Raw genomic sequence first — 18,078 nt, 5'->3', positions numbered from 1 at the left:
TCAGATGGTGGTGAACATGTGTGATTGTTTACCATAGAGGGTGTAGAGGCTGTGCTGTTAAGTATTTTCAAGGCTGAGGTAGACTGATTTTTAATCATAAATGAATCATGGCAAGTGGGATTGAGGATGATCTGATTAGCCATGTTCTAATTGAATGGTGGAAGAGACTTGATAGACTGAATGGCCTGCTTATACTCTTATGTCTTATGCACTATCATCTGCCCATTTCACCAGTTTTAACCATCCATTCGCCACTAAATTATTTAATGTTTACTATATTAAAAACTTAGATTATGAATTTAGGACTTAGAATGAGGCTTGAACCATGTTATCAACTGAAAGCATAAATGTGCACTAATTCAATAAGAGTCAACATTTTAAACTAGTGACTCATTGTAAAATGATAGCATTACTCTCTGATTTAACCTTTACGAATATGACAACTACTAATTAGACTATAGAAATATGACCTCATGTACTGCATCCCCTGAGAAAATGCATGAATACATAATGCTGGTGCTTTATGATGAACAATTAACTAGATTACAAACCCATTGAATAACATGATGGAAGTTATTCTAGCTTAAAGCAATTAAGTGATAATAATTTTCTGACTAGTAAATTATTAGATCTTTGGAGCCTCAAGGAAACAGAAATGTTTATAAATATATAGCTCCAACTGATGTTACTACCGGACAAGTCAATTCTCTACCATAGAAGGCTGTGGAGACCAAGTCCTTGAATATTTTAAAAGCATCAAAGTGTATGAGGAGAAAGCAAGAATATGGCATTGACTTCATTACACAGGGTGTAGGAGTTGGGACGTTATGTTGAGGTTGTACAGGACATTGGTGAGGCCTCTTCTGGAGGATTGTGTACTGTTCTGGTTGCCTTGTTATAGGACGGATATTATTAAGCTGAAGAGGGTTCAAAAGAGATTTACCAGGATGTTTCCGAGAATGGAGGGTTTGAGTTAGAAGGAGACATTGGAAAGAATAGGACTCTTTTCACTGGAGAGTAAAAGGTTGAGGGGTGACCTTATAGAGGCCTATGAAATCAATAGGGGGATGGATAAAGTGAATGGCAGTTGTTTTTCCTTGTGGTGGGGGATTTCAAGACTAAGGGGCGTATTTTTAAGGTGAGAGGAGAAGGATTTTAAAAAGACCTGAGGGGCAAAATGTTTTGTGCATGGAGGGTGAATCATCTGTGGAATGAACTTACAGAGGAAGTACAGTTGTAACATTTCAAAGACATTTAGATAGGGAGATGAATAAGAAATGTTTGGAAGGATGAAGGCCAAGTGCAGGTAGGTGGGACTAGTTTAGTTTATGGACATGCTCAGGATGGACTAATTGGACCAAAGTGTCTGTTTCCATGCTGTATGACTCTATTGTCAGACACAATCATATTGATTGGCAGAGCAGGCTTGAAAGTCTGAATGGTTTACTCCCGCTCCTAGTTACTCCTTTTCCATTTCTGACTGACACCTGGCTTGATTGGTCATATTTGTATTTATTTTGGTTTTAATGATGTAATCGTTCATTGAAACATAAACATGTGATGCTGCAGACATTGCTTTAATAACCAAACGTAAGTTTATTACCAAAATAAATGAAGAAAAAACATAATGATCCAAACCATCAACTGATAAAACCAATGTAAACATTTGTTTAGCACAGTAAGAATATAATCGCATGAATCGCAAAACTTAATAAATTGAATTGAATTTTGTATAGTATGTAAAACATACAGAAGCTAAAGCACCACTTATATAATACTTAAAGCAGAACCTAAATTTCCAACGCCTTTGTAGAATTAAGTCACAAGAGACCTCAATGCCTAGGTGGGAACTGCAGATACCTTCTTACTGAATCTTTCATACTCTTGAGCTTAAATATGCTCAGCTTCAAGTAACCTCTGCAGGGTTTTATCCCAACACTTCTGGTCTTGACCCGACATTAACTCCTCACTGTATGAGAACCTAGTTCACTACATATCTTGCCCTTCTGAGGAGCCATCCTATTCCTAGAACTTCACAGGACTGCCCATTCAAAGTAAAATGCTGAAACCAAAAGTTATTCTCTCAAATTTATGGGTATTTCCCTTAAGCTTAATTTTTTTTTGAAAGTCTGTTGCCAATATTCAGGCCCCATTATTTACCTTGTTGGGTCACAAAGGAAATTAAAATAAACAAAAACTCATTACTGGTACACAAAATCAGTATAAAGAAATACAGGTTAATTACTAATTACTAAAAAAAAGTTAACATAGAAAAAAAAATCACGTTACTAATTCAACACAAGAATCCCAAACTTCCAATATACAATTAATTTATAAACCACAGTAAAATTATAACATTTATAATTCCTGGTGTTTGAAATATTATACAGTTTGTGTTTTATGATTTGTTAGTCCATAAAATATACTCTAGGTAGGTTCATCTTGACTCAGATAGCTGAAGTTAATTTACAATACTAACTACTTACAAGGCTATAATGTCAGAGAGTCTTGCACATAATATAGATTCTCTGTGCACTGATGTTATTTCTCATTGTGGATACATAACTGACTAGCTACATAAACTCCATTTCACAGACAGCATGACTGAAGTCAAACGAGTAGCTGCATACCAAAACGTTACATGTCATGATGTCATGTAACTGTCCTAAAGGAATATTGCCTTTGTGGTCTCTGTCATAATACAACATCCCTCCTTTTTTACACGTAAAGAATGGGAATCCTTTTCTGAGAACACATGCAAGGATGTATGTATATGTAATTTTCATTACGTAGACAAGTAATACCATGTGAACCTATGATCTAGTCCTTATACAGCTGTAACAAGTCATTAGATTCATCTATAGTATGTTATGTGCTTTGTGGTTGGATGTGTATATTTTGCTGTAGATATGTAGTTCCTTTCCAGTATGATAGCTTCAGTAATTTGGATGAAAATGTGTTGCTGGTTAAAGCATAGCAGGTCAGGCAGCAGCCAAGGAATAGGACATTCGACGTTTCGGGCATAAGCCCTTCATCAGGAAATCAGTAATTTGCCTCAGTAATTTGGATGTCAACCCATCTGGTAGGTGGTTGATGATATGCAATTTAGATATTTCCTCTACTCCTTTCTGTCCATTAATGAAGGCATGAACTTTATCATTGAGAAATGACAGAACTTATAGCCTGGATGGACTCTTCCACTGTTTTCTCAAGGTTACGTGTAGCTTTGGACATGAGATGCTTCCTTGCTGATCGCTGTATCTTCAGCAGGCTTCTTGCAGCCATTCCCTAATATCATCAGTATGGGATTAAACATAGGTCTATTCTTTCCCTAAAGGACATTAGTGAATAATCGGTAAGGGATTCATGGTCATCATTAGACTTAAAATTCCAGATTTTTTAATGAATTCAACTTCCACCTTCTGCTGTGGTGGGATTTGAACCCAGATCTCCAGAACATTTCCTGGGTTTCTGGAGTAACAGTCAAACAATAATACTACTAGGCCATTGCCTCCCTTAAATATGAATAATGCAAAGGCCAAAAAATGTAGGCATGCCCAGCTGAAGTGACTTCTTATTCACATACTTCAGATCATGAGAGTTTGATAGTTAAATTAAAAGGAATTCAATAGAGACCTGCAATAACCAAGCTGCAGTCAGATTTGATACAGCTGAAATATTTTGGCCCATCATTTCCCTTCAAGCAGTGAGAAGGAAGAAGCAACTGGAAGATTCCTAATGCCCCTTCCCCAAAGAGAATATCCCTGTAAAATGGAACAACAAGGGGCAAAAGGTTCTAGAGTGAGGTGTTGCTGAAAACAACAAAATCCCCCACTCACTGTTTCTCCAATTAGGAGTGACACATTTGTGCCAGTTTTACACTAGTTTGCATATTTTGTTGGTAAACTGATCAGTGAGCACTATAGGTAAGTAAGTTCAGTGTAAAATGCTTATTAATAAAACTGACAGAAAATTATCACAATTGGGAATATAATTTAGATTGAAGAACAATTCAGGAATTTCAGCCCTATGTATCCACATGCAACTCTTTAGCTGTCTCAAAGGATGAAAGGTGTGTTGGCATAACTTACACATGTTCTCCCATTTCAGTGAGTCTCAATTCTTTACCTTGATTTAAATTTATAAGTTACAACTACTGCATTAACAATCGACATCTGTTAGTGTAATTACCAGCTGAGGGGACTGAAGCAACTTTTTTAGACAGGAATACCACACTGAAGAACATCAACATTCATGTTCTCTTAATGCCTTAAGAAAATTATTCGATTGCATTAAAATTGAAATATGTCCAAGATATGAATATTATTATATGTTCTTTTTGGCAATAACTCCTTTCTGCAGCTGTGGATAACTTGTTAATGTGTATAAAAATTGAAGAAGAGGTATCAAATGTCAAACTAATTACGAGACTGTAATTATTCTCAAAAAAATTTGCATTCATGTTTTTAAAAATTATACCACGCTTGGCAGTAATGTTGCTGTTTCCCTTAATTTTCAAATTTCCTGGGAAATATTTAGGAGATTTTTTTTGCCTGGTCAATGTTTTATCTATCATTCTCTATTTTTGTTTGTTCGACTTTTCTTTAAAATTTAACACCTGCTGATTTAATGATAAGTCAATGCATATTGACCTGACTGTTAAATCATATTCATTGTGAACCTGCATACTCCGTCCTCCAATTCCTCTTCAATTTATATTCACATCTTTTTACCAAGTATCTTTGGAGATTATACTTCAGTAAAAGATGTAAATTGCTTCTGTTCAACCATTTCCTCTTTTTTTTTAGCTTTCCCTTCTTCCTTTACATCTACTATAGTCTAATTTCCATCGCAGTCAGTTTCTTTCTAATACATTGAATCTTTGCTCTTCTGGATATGTCAGAATACAGCTCATGGTATGACATTGTGCAAACAAGAAATAACTTACCAATGATAATCAACTGTTTTGATCTGATAATTTGGAGTAGTCTCAGCAGTTCAACAACATTTTATCAGCAAAAATTGAAAATGAAACATTGGAAGCTTGGGGGGTTGATGGTGGAAGGAGATTCTGAAGCTCCCTTTCTGGTTGAAGGGAGATGGTAGCTCCCAGAAAATATGGATTATCCCATTTCAAGATTACCATTTTACTTGGGTCTTCAAAATTACGGCCAGGCAGCCCAGGAGTCCTGAGGTAAACATTTGTCTGCTAGTCATGGCTCTCTCTCTGCTCAAAGTGGACCATCCATTCAGTGATCTACTTTATTCAGGCCTGCAGGCTTTTTTATACTGCAGCAGTCTGGAAGTTAGACGTTGCCATGGATGCTTCCCTTTTACTTGACAACATTAAATTAATCAGGCTATGAGGTCCGAATGCCTTATGGAGCAAACATGTATGTTTAGAAATGCTTTTTAGATGAAAATGTGAACAGAAAGAAATTAAACAGTCTTGGATCATTGGCTCTCCTTCTGTTTAAAATATTGCTCAATAATTGTCTGCATCTTCAAAAACGTCATTGATTTAGGTTCAAGGAGGATCAAAAAGGAAGAAGATCTTTCCCCACCACAATGAAAGTCAAATATCTGCTGATTTAGTGGTAAGCTTAATTCATATTGACTTGGCTGATAAACCAGCTACACCACACATATGTGACTTTGCTGGCTGTGAAATCGAATTTGTCTGATCTGAGACTAAACCAAATGTCTTATTTGAAAGATGGGTTAGAGTTTAACATTGCTTCAGCTATACCACACTTAATCAGGATTGGAAACAAGCCTCAGACACATAACCTTTAAAAGTGGGCACTTCATCATTCAGCCATGTAAACCCTCTTTTCAGAGTGGTACTTACTTGCAAACTATTGTGAAGCCAAAACTCCACTACTAAAATGTTGGTTATCTTGCAGACCTAACAATTTAGCGATACGAGTTTTAATGCTAGCATGGAAGTTTGAGAATTCAAGTTCAGGTTAAAAATAATCTGATGATTAAAAAATTGGTAATAGATTTTAAAAATGTAACGATAACACTGATACAGTGTTGTAAAAAGTGTACATATGCCTTTTCATGGTTGGACCTAGATATAAGTTATAATCTTATCGGTCTTCTTGTTTGACCAAACAGGTCTCTGGAACAAAAGCCTTGACAAAAAAATGGACCGGATATTTGAGTGAGTGACAATGTCATGCTAATTGTCATCAATCCCCTTTTTTTTCATGAAAGATGGAGCTCCACAGTTCACAGAGGAGACAACATGTGCAATTCCTTCAGAAATGCAGAGCTGTACTTCCATTCAAAGTTCTTTTGCAGCACAGAACTATCTACAGCAGTCAGATGCTTTCAAATATCCTCACAGCCACATTGACAGATGCTGTCTGGGGTCAAGTGACCATAGGCCCAAAACTGGACATTCTAAATTGGCCCACAGCTGGAGAAATTGGGCCTGACAGAAAATTGGTCAAATTAAATTAAACAGCAGACAGCAGCTATTGGCGACAGAGAACAGTGGAAGCCAAAGTCAACGAGGTCACAAAGTTTCAGGGGGATCCAGTTACAACCAACCCAAGGTTGTGTATTGAAGGAGTATCAATCAGATATTGTGGCACCTTGACTGCCGGAGTAAGTGATCTTTGCACTTCCTGGCATGGCAACAGTGAAGGCTGTTGGCGTGACACAATTCGATGATTTCAACTCAGTTCATGACCCTATTGGCCAAAGTCATAGAACATTCTGAAAAGTTAGAAATGAGCAGGGATAAAAGCACACACACATAGTAGCCACCTCATAGTGAAGACTCAGTGAAGACCACAGGGAAAATTTGCAGTAAGCCTCATGGCAGAAGACCATGGCAAGGAGATCCAGGAAAAGATCCACCCTGACCTGTGAGACCCACCTTCATGGAAGAGAGCAGCCCTACATCGAAGAGGAAGGAGATTCCAAAGGCCCAGCTCAAACATGTGGATTGTTGTGGGTAACACATGGATAGAGCTAGACAGAGTGTAAGTTTTGTGAGAATTTTGAAAATGCTTACATAGTGTTTTAAGAAGGAATATTTTGGTAATAATATCAAGTTGAACTGGACTGTGACTGACAAGAACGTTTGCATAAATTCCTTTTAATATACTGATTAAAGTGTCAAAATATGGACAGCATGTCAAATGGTAAAACATAAGGTGTGATGTTTTGGTGCCTGGAGAGTAGGGTGCCAGATAGGTCGGAGGTTAGGATGCCAGCCAGTCAGGATATGAGGTGGATAGGCAGACAATTGGGGTATTGTTCGAGGGATTAGGAAACTAGATATATTGGATGCTATGTGGATGGGACATGGGGTGGCAGGGGGTATGTTGTAAGGATGTGAAGTTGCACAGAAGCCAGGTAGTGACTCAGTTGTTAGGTTGGGTTAGGTGGACAAGCTGAAATTGGTTTAGCTCGGTAGGGTGAGTGTCAGGTCATGGAGTGAGGGTCAGGTTCAGCAGTATGGGAAGGTGAATTAGGTTTTCAGGATGGAGGCATCCGGGCCCCTAGTGGAGGGGTGTGGGAAGGGGTCTTAGTTGCATGGAGGCAGATCTGGTTGAGACTGGGGGAATGGGAATTGGGCCAGAGCAGGTTTGGGAAATGTGCAGCATACTTCCTTCAGGGCGAATGGGTGGTTGTCGGATCAATAGTTGGTGAATAGACGGTGTGTGTAAATACAGAGTAGGTAAAAGGTCCAGAATCGGTAAAGAGGATTTAGATCCCAGTGAGTCATTTCTGGAATGGGTGGAAGTGATTCATGGCCAGAGCAGGTGAAGGGAGTTGGGGTTATGTCCAGAATGAGGGAAAGAGATGAGGGAACAAAGGTAAGGATCCCTATTTTTCTCTTGAACCACAAGTGACAAGTTGAGAATCTCATCTTTTAGGAATGACTACCTTCCTTCCATGCATTTGCAAAGGCCCAATGCACCTTATTTATATACCAAATGCAATTTTCCTATCCCTCCCCGAGAAACTAGATGGTTTAAATTCCAGACATGTAAACCAGAGTGGGTATCAGGCAGCTGCAGCTTGCTGAATCCTTGCTGCAGCCATCATACAGCCACTTCTGCAGAACAAAGTCCCTGCACCCTCCTTCAGCCTTCACTCAACACGAGTCGGATTCAGCAAACCACCAGCCCCACCACTCTCATGCCTGATCTCAGATCAACTCACACAACACTTCAGCATTTCAACACTTCAGTTGGAAGATCAGGGATACTTTAGCTTTTGCTTGCAAGAGTACACACATGTCTACAAAGGATGCATTTTCTGACTCTCAGCTCCTTTTCTTCGTGCTCACTCACATTGCTCTTATTTGAAGGCTGCCAGCCTCTGTCTACTGCTCATTGCTTTCTTAGCACATACTCACTGACTTCAGCACTGACCTATAGGTTGTTTCAATTACTTTCTTCGCACTCAAGTGCTCAGTCACAGTTTGCCAGCCTCTATGACTTGCATTGCTTCTTCATGCAGAGCGAGAGACAGGAGGTTTCTGATGGTGGGGAGCATTGAACAGCACACGTATCAATCAGATAGGGGTGAAAATATTTCAGTCTGGCTATGTCAATGTCAAACCTGCAACGTGTGCCAGTAGTTTATGCAGCAAACACACTGTAGGTGCTTGAAGGAAATGGCAATTTGTGAAACTCTATGGGGAGGAATTCTTAGTGGGGTGAAAGGGGAATGCAGTCAGTCAGCAGATACCGCCACAGTCAATCAAAGAGCTTCTCTGATTACAATACAGGGGTTGGCCACAATCAGTCAGGCACTTGGTCGTACCAGAGTCTGGGGATATGTGGCCTTGCATTTCGGGGATTGAGCCATAGTCAGTCCTGCAGGTCATGTGCAAATAGTTTGGAGATTATAGGTAGGTTAATCAGGGAGCTGTTGAGGCAATAATACAAATGGATGGGCCAGTTATTTCTACACTAAGGCAATAAGTATTTTCAAGGCTTGATTAGAGTGGTTTCATCAAGCCTCATAGTGTTTTAGTAAACAAGGATGTCTAGACTTCAGTGGTCTTACCACAACAGAATTTAATTACCTGCCTTTTGTAGTCAGCTGGAAATACACCGAATATTTAACCAAATCACTGAATGAACATGCATCTACTACATGGTCTGTCAACATCTCGTAAAAAGATGCAAGTCTCAGATATTTTGATGATTATGCTCCTTTAAGCTAAAATATGGAACCCTCTGCCAATTGTGCAATTGATGAAGTTACGATGAAGTTTGGTTGGCTCAGGATGTCTCAGTTTCTGAAAATACAACAAATGCTTCCATATTGAGGAAAATCTAGCTAAAATATGGAAGCATTTGTTGTATTTTCAGAAACTGAGACATCCTGAGCCAACCAAACTTCATTGTAACTTCATCAATTGCACAATTGGCAGAGGTTTCCATATTTTAGCTAGATTTTCCTCAAGCTTACATGACATGGCCTCAGGCTATAACATGACAATCTTGTTTCTTTATCTCAAGGGGCTGTATTTTCTATGCTAATTTTAAACAAATGACAAAAAGTAGAACATTCTCACATCTGTGTTTTGACTAACGTTAGCCAACTGAGACAAGGAGGCTGCTGGAATACATTTCACTGAGACAAGAGTAACAGTAGAATACATTTCATGATCCTTCCTCTGCTATTGGCATGTCCCGCTATTTAATGGAACCTAAATCAGCTTTTTTAGAGCCACACTTAATTAACTATGCTATTTAAATTACAGAGTATGAAAAAACTTAACAATAAGTACTGCCTGAAAAACAGCCTGATGATTTCTGAATCTCATTAAGACTGGAAACTTCCCAGGCTCCATATGACTTGGGCTATGATGAGAAATATGGAAGAATCGTACACAATGTCAAGTGAGGTCTTTCTTGGCATGGGGTCAGATGAGTCACGGTTTCCAACTAAGGCCCAGATGTCAAACTGAGATTCACACTAGTGAGCAGCAAGCAGCCTATTAATGAGGATTATCATTCATTATCACACTCATTATTACTCTGGCAATATCAGTATTGTCTCAATACTAGTCACTTTCCAATTCTACCACCTGCCAGGTAGAAGGTAAATGCAGAGAATTTCAGAGCGGGTACTCCAGCTCACTGCTTCCTTTTCCAGATCCCTCTTGGACACCTAGCACCATCTCAGAGCATGCTTCATGGGCACTGGCCTTCCTGTACCCTACCCGATGTCCACGGACACTGGCAACTGGTATGTGCCAATCTTTTCACACCATCAGAGCATATCTCTGATCCACTTACAGTCTACTTCTGCACTTCAGTGCTGTACTTTAAAGTGCATTGGCAACTACCATTGCAATATTGTTGTCAGAACATTTCACACATAGGGTGAAGCTACATTGCAGCCTGTATCTCAGGGCTGCCTGCATGCCCTCTTAAGTGCTGACTCGCTCTGAGCATGCTGCATAATCCTAAGATGGTATGCTCTTCAAAACTGGAACAGGCAACAAGAGGATGTGATGGATGCTGAGTTGGATGCTGAGTTTTCTGAGGAGGAGGCTGAGGATATTGAGCAGGGGGAGCATCAACTTTTGCATGGTTAAGTGCATCGCCATCACACACGACAGGCCAGACAGGACTTCACTGACACCTGGATACAATAGATATTAACTGGGCTAAATGAACTTTCATTGTCTGTAAAATTGTTGGTGCTCAACATGTAGCTTCGTTACAGTCTGCATGACAAATACTTCTGTTTGCATTTGGTGTTTGAAAATAAAGGTGTGTTTGAGGTGGCCGAGGGATTTCTTGCATATGATGATCCTACATTAAACAACGATAAGATGCTGGGCTATGCTAGGCATTGGGGAAAGAGTAGCAGTGACTGGACAGGATTGTAAGGTGAATGATGGCTAAGAATGGGGTCTGGTGCTTAAACAGTAATTGGCGTAGGAATGTGCAATCATATATACAAATGTCAACCTTGCCAGAGTTGCAGGTCAACTCTGATTGGAAAAAGCTAGACTGGGTGCAATACTACGGTTCCAAGATGGTTTTGGTGTTAAGAATGCTGAAATATCCCAGTCTATCTCTCAACGGCACGTACGTCTGGTCACAGCAAGTGAAAGAATTAACTAGCATTGGACAACGGGAAACCACAGGGTGTAGTAACAAGTTAATGAGGCAAGTTTGGGACAGCATCATAAGCAAACCTGTTAGATCTCATGGAGAGAAACTCTTCAAATATCGCAATGAAAATGACATTTTGCTGTAAATGACACTTTGCTGAAATATGGTAAGACTCAGCCCTATGTTTTAGAGATAGATTCCAACTTGCTTAATTAATCTGCCTAATCAAAGTTGAATATTCTCTTCTCTTTCCTTTTGTACTTATTCATTTTGTCCTTACATGACAAGCACACTAATCTTTTCCTACAGGTAATTATCTCTCATCATCAACAACAACAGAGGGTGTTATGGGAGCTGCTGAATATGATTTAAAACAAATAATTCTAAGTCGCACTCTCTACTGCCCTTCAAGTAAGAAGACATTGATTAACAAGAGGCTACCATTCAGGCATTGCCAGTGTCTCTGGTTGAGGTCAATATCCAGAAGGGACCATAACAGCTACTGACCAATGTTGGTCAACTGACGATTCACTGGTCCAAGTGACAATTAATCTTACACATGATTTTGTCAGGAATCAAACATTCTACTAAGCAGAATTTAACCAATATGATTGACAGAATAAGATCAACCATAACTGATCATTTTCTTACATGTGAGTTTTATTTTGAAAAATGATATGAGATAATTTATTATCTTTAAATTAGCTCCAAGTAGCAGGAGGCTTCTTTTATTCATCACTTATGGCAAAATTCTAAACAGACCCTGCTTAATTGTGTGTACAATTTTGCTTCATGTAACGAATTGTGAATATCTGCTCCAGACATCAATTTATAACTGTTATCAGTTTCAACTTGAATTGCTCATTTTCCATTACATTAATTGGGTTTATGATCTCTAGACACTGTAATCCAATTTTGTTCTTGTAACATGGAACTGAATTTTTGATTTTTCATAGTAATTTTGTTAAGACTGAGAATGAATATTACACTCAATGGGGAGAGCTGATTTTGTTAAATTTCAGTCATCCATTATGGATGAGACCCTCCAAGATTGGGTCTAGGTGGACAAATATCGAACAAATCTCTCACTCTTCTACTTCAAACCTCAGAAAAAAATTATAGCATCTATTTTGCCAATTTGAGCTTTCTGTTTTCTTTCTCCATTTATTATTTGTCTCCTCCTAGTGGGATTGAAATTTAGTGCTCATTAATATTCACTAGAACTGGTTTAATTTTGCTCAAGCTCTTTCATTTGTGTCCTCTAGGCAACAAGATGGAGAGAGACAAATTCAGGGATATAGTCTGGGATAGTTTTAAGACCATAGAGGGGAAGGGTTGACACTTAAACAATCAAATCAGTCCTTTGCCCTGACTTATTCCATTTGAGATGTGTAGATTCAAAACATCTTGCACTGAAATAAGCTACTTACATTTGAATCAGAATCACTTCCACTGACGCAAACGACATCTTGCTTTTGAATTGTGATAACGTCTTTTGATAGCTTTAATCGGATGTCATAGGCATTCTCAGACTCTTCATCAAAAAGACGTGCTATACCAGTCTTAGTCTGTAAAACAAAAGCAGTTTTGTTTATGAATGATTTTATAATAATCTCATTAATAAAACATGAGGCACTTCTGCACTTTCTCACTTTGTGTGATTTGGAAGTTATCCAGTCGATTCTCCTGTCTTTTTAAAGTGCCGAGCCACATTGGAGGATAATAGTCGAGATTTTGCCAGCACTTACTGTCTAAGCTGAACTCAGAGAGTGTGAATGCTATTTATCAATGGAATGCATCAAGTTACGATCACTGCTGTGTTCACCTAAGATGTACATAATACCATTTCTAGGAAGGATCACTCAATGGTTGCTCACAGGAATCTTAATCTTTTCTCCCTCAGCAATCCAGGTACGTTGATACTGCTCCAGTTGAAAATAAAATACTAAACATAATCAAAGGATGACATCTAAGGTCTTCTGGCTTGCATCATTTTGTACCACTGTATCTGGGTAAAAACAATGACTGCAGATGCTGGAAACCAGATTCTGGATTAGTGGTGCTGGAAGAGCACAGCAGTTCAGGCAGCATCCGAGGAGCAGTAAAATCGATGTTTGGGACAAAAGCCCTTTGTCAGGAATAAAGGCAGAGAGCCTGAAGGGTGGAGAGATAAGCTAGAGGAGAGTGGGTTGGGGAAAAGCACCTGTACTCTGTGCCCTATCATTTAGCTTATGTTCAGATTCATTCAAATTATTTGCAGTAAAACAAATCTGCTGGACCGATACTGTCACAATGCCACTGTATTTACTTAAGGTAGGCAACAGGTTTGAGAGGTAAGAGATGAAGAAATATGCTGAAGGTGAAGAGAGTGGACAAGTTGTGATTGAATGATATTTGACAGATTTGATGTTTTTTCTGTTGGTAAAGATTACATAATTGTAATTACAGATGACCAATGCATCCATGATCTCCATAATTCTGAGACATGAACAGAAATCACAGGCTCAGTTTTTGCTCCTAAAACGGGCCCTTGACCTGAACCCAATGGGTCCCCTGACACCACATGCCCTGGTTATTGGGATTTGATGTACCCCTTCATCCTGGTTCTGATTTCAGCTGCCTCCTTCACCATTCTGAGTTGCAGCTCAGTTTCCCAAGGAATTTTTCAACCTTCAGCCCAATTTACTTTTTAAAGTACAAGCTCACCAATTGCTCTTCAGTTTCACAACTCCTATGGTTGCCTAAGATTTGTGGGAAATTTTCTCCATCTGCTTCTGTGAAGGCAGAGACAAGTGTTAGATTTTTAGTAAGCTCTGAATGGTGTGGGCTATGGTGAGATGAATGGAAGAACTGGATGAGATCTTCAGTCAAGGCCCATCTTGACATCGAGATCATCTTGCTGCTTCTTATTTGCTTTTCTCAAGTGACGTGGAGAGATTGTCACAAGGCATTGGGCGAGTTCACAATTGATCTTGTAAATACTTTATTAACCATCAAACTCTACCTTATAAAACCAACTAGCGGGAAAACTCAACATGGAAACAAAAACAGGTTCAATTTGTTACTTGCTTCTAAACATTTTGATGTTAACCATTGAGCACCAACATCTTGGGCATTCCTAATGGGCACTGGCCACACACCCCAGACTCACAGATATTGGCATCGGATATGATACTGTTACGACGCAATGGTGAACCTCTCTGTTAATTAAACTAAACACCCAGAGAGGCTCACCTTGCCTCGGACTCTGTTAAAATATGAGCGACACAGAACTCCCAAATTCTAATATTCAAAGAAAATAATAATAATTTATTCCTTAACTCTAAGAGTGAACATTAAACAACATCTATTCACAACTCTAAGCCCCCCCCCTTTATTATTTGCCTCCAACTCTTTAACAATATGCGGTTCCGATAAACACTTAGTAAAATCACATCAACTTAATTTCAAAACCATACAGCAGTTGTCACCTCTGGTTTCTTTCTTCTTCCAAATGAAGAGCTCCCCGGGTCATCTTCTTTCTTTTACTGTGAATATGTTTCATATGAAAAGGTATCTTTGATAGAGAGAGAGTTTGGGTCTGCTTTATGGCAGTTACTCTCAATGGCAGTTACTCTTTTGATAGCAGTCACTCTGTCTGACTTCCAAACTGCTTGCCTTTTTTATTACCCCAATATTGGATCGTCTCATCGATTCAATGTTGACAAAACAATAAATTCAAACTTGATTGGGTTTTAGTATTCTGGGGCATAATTTAAACTGATTGAATTGTTGGCAAAACAGCAACCAACTCAGGTATCTATTTCACAGCCAAAAGTTGCATATTTTCAACTTTCCAGTACAGTCTGAGACGACTAGCTCGGCATATGTTAGATCTTATAAGGTCTCAGTGCACAACAGCATTCTCTTTCTTATAAAGGTATAGTACATGACTCAACTTCATAACAGTACCAGTCTCTATCTATCCATCTCTGATCCATTTGCAGGATGGTTCTGCACTTCGCTGATGTGGCTCAGCTGCAATTAACAATTAACAATGTAAAACTGCAACCAGGACACTTTGAGCTCACCTGTCTCTCCACCACTACCTCTGGCAGCATATTCTATTTACTTGTCAACCTCTCCATAAAAGATTCGCCTCTCACATCTCCTTTAAACTTACCCCTTTTTACCTTGTCCCTAGGTGATTAACATTTCTATCCTGGGATTTGATTATCCATTCTGTCCATGCTTTGCATCATTTTGTAAATTTCTATTAGGTCACTTACCAACACCAGCATCCCCCCACCCTGCCCACCCATCACCACCACTACCACCACCACCACACTCAGATGTTCAAGTGAAAACAAACCAAATTTGTCCACACTCCAAACCAAACAGCATCTTGGTAAACCATTTCTGTGCCCTCTCCAAAGTCTCCACATCTTTCTGCTGGTGTGGCAACCAAAACTATATACAATATTTCAAATGGGACCTAACTAAAGCTCTAAACATCAATAATCTGACTTGACAACTTTATACTGCATGCCCTGTCTGATGAAGGCAAACATCCTGTCTGCCTTTTTACCCACCTTATCCATATATGTATTCACTCTCAGGGAACCTTGGACCTGTACACCTAGATCCCTTTATTTGTTGAAGCTACAAATGGTTCTGCCAATTACTGTATACGTCCCTCCTGCATTCGATCTTTCAAAATGCATCACCTCACATTTGTCCAGATTGAACTACATTTGCCATTTCTCTGCCCATATCTCGTCTATCTATATCCTGCTGCATCCTCTAGTAATCCTCCTCACTATCTGCAAATCCCCCAATCTTTGAATCATCGTCAAACTTACTAATCAAGCCACTTACATTGTCCTCTGAATTATTTACATATGTTACAAAGAACAGGGGTCCCAGCACTGATCCCCATGGAACACCACTGGCCAGAGGTCAGCTAAACACTCTTCCACCACTACTTTTGTCTTTTATGACTAAGCCAGTTCTATACCCATACAGCAAAAGATTTGATGGTAGATAAGAAATTTAAAAAAGATAAAGAAAAGAATAAATTAACACAAGTTAGCGAAAAACATAAAAATGGAATGTAAAGGCTTTTTTAGGTATATTGGAGGTAAAAGTTTAGTTATGATGAATAGGGCCCATCACAGGTAAAAGCAGAATAATTTATCATGGCAAACAGGCAAATGGTGGAGAAGCTAATCAAATACTTCGGATTTAGACTTAAGGACTTTATTTGTGAGTTACATTGGGTAGAGTAATTCTCACCACAAAACATAACAGACTTTCTTGTCATATCTTTAATCAAATTTGCCCTGTTAATTGGCATACAAGAATCATTGTGAGGACCAGGTCCAATTTTCACCGTAACTTAAAATGGGCCATCCGTGGAGCAGCTAATTATGATCCCAGAACCGACTAGCATTCTTGGTGCTAGCACCATATTTAAAAGACTGTTGTACACCTGAACAAACATCGTCAGTCTGCAGCTGTGCCACATGGTTCCTGAAAATTACCCCTGACATGACAGATGGGGGTATCTGCACCCTGCCTTATGGGCAGAGATCCGGCTAGATTGGGGTGGCACACACGCAAGACTTTCTTCTCTGCCAGATCTAGCAGTGTGGGCCACAACACCATATCATGCCAGCATGGTTTTATGTTGCCACCAGAGTTCAGATTATTAAAAAGGTACATAACACGTTACTGTAAAAACAGAATGTTACAGAGGAAAGTTCATCCATATGGATAAATGCTGCCTCAGAATTAGCAATTCCATTTTCAAATGGTGTGCATTGGTTGAGTGGGTCTATTATTATCAATAGATAAAAGTTGCTTAAATTTTCAACAATTTGCCTAATTTCTCATAATATATTTTATTTCTAGACTCAGCTTACAAAACACAACCGATCTTCCTTTTTACTCCTAAGAGCCTTTGAAGTTTCATTGAAGATTACTCAGGGAAAGCAAACATTTTCTTAAACAATAAAACCTTGTAATGTGACAAGATACATTTGCAGCTGATGTCAACTAATTTAATAGTAATATCAAAGAAATGTGGTGAGGGTCTTCTGACACTGTTGTCGTGTCCCCACCTCTACGCCAAAAGGTCCAGGGGTGGCACAGTGGTTAGCACTGCTGCCTCACAGTGGCAGGGACCCAGGTTCAATTCCAGTGACTGTGTGGAGTTTGCACAATCTCCCTGTGTCTGCGTGGGTTTCCTCTGGGTCCTCCTGTTTCCTCCCACAGTTCAAAGATGTGCAGGTCAGGTGAATTGACCATTCAAAATTGCCCATAGTGTTAGGTGCATTAGTCAGAGGGAAATGGGTCTGCGTGGGTTGCTCTTCAGAGGGTCGGTATGGACCGGTTGGGCCAAATGGGCCTGTTTCCACATGTAGGGAATCAAATCTAATCAGGTTCAAACAGGCTCAGCCATCAGGAGGAATGCTCAGCACTGTAAGAAGATCAATGCCCTTTCCACTCGGCTAGCACAGGCATCACCATTTTCGCTCTAATACTCCACACTCACTCTATCTCTACTATTGGTCCCACCTCCCACCTAGGTTCACTGTCACTTGTAACAACTGTCCCACTCACTCTCAAACACGCTAGCTCCTGATGATACTAAAAGTAATAGTTCTGTCACCCATTTTCAGGTCCCCACATTACCTGCCTCTCTCTCATTGGAAGAGCAACACAACGCATGATGGATGAATGTATGACCTCTGGTTTTTGTACTCTCTGCCAAGGGAAACCCTGTCTGTCTACCCTGTCTGTATCCCTCACAATGTTTTATATCTCAATCATGTCACCCCCTCAGCCTTCTCTATACCATGGAAAACAACCCCAACCTCTTTAATCTCTCCAAAAGAGAAAATGCTGGAAAATCTCAGCAGGTCTGGCAGCATCTGTAAGGAGAGAAAAGAGCTGACGTTTCGAATCTAACTGACCTTTTGTCAGCTTT

The 18,078-nt window shown here is 39.5% G+C and overlaps 1 protein-coding gene across 1 annotated transcript in view; it reads right to left on the bottom strand.

The window, feature by feature from the left end:
• Nucleotides 1-18,078, bottom strand: part of sntg2 (syntrophin, gamma 2) — a 271,591-nt gene that overhangs the window by 224,783 nt on the left and 28,730 nt on the right. The window contains exon 6 of the mRNA XM_060855100.1: nucleotides 12,539-12,676. Within this exon, the coding sequence (XP_060711083.1) occupies nucleotides 12,539-12,676 (138 nt within the window). The remainder of the gene's footprint in view (nucleotides 1-12,538; nucleotides 12,677-18,078) is intronic.

This window comes from Hemiscyllium ocellatum, chromosome 3, assembly GCF_020745735.1.
Source record: "Hemiscyllium ocellatum isolate sHemOce1 chromosome 3, sHemOce1.pat.X.cur, whole genome shotgun sequence".
Classification (NCBI taxonomy): Eukaryota; Metazoa; Chordata; class Chondrichthyes; order Orectolobiformes; family Hemiscylliidae; genus Hemiscyllium; species Hemiscyllium ocellatum.
The sequence above is the reverse complement of the archived record's forward strand: the minus strand, read 5'-3'. Positions and strand labels throughout refer to the sequence as shown.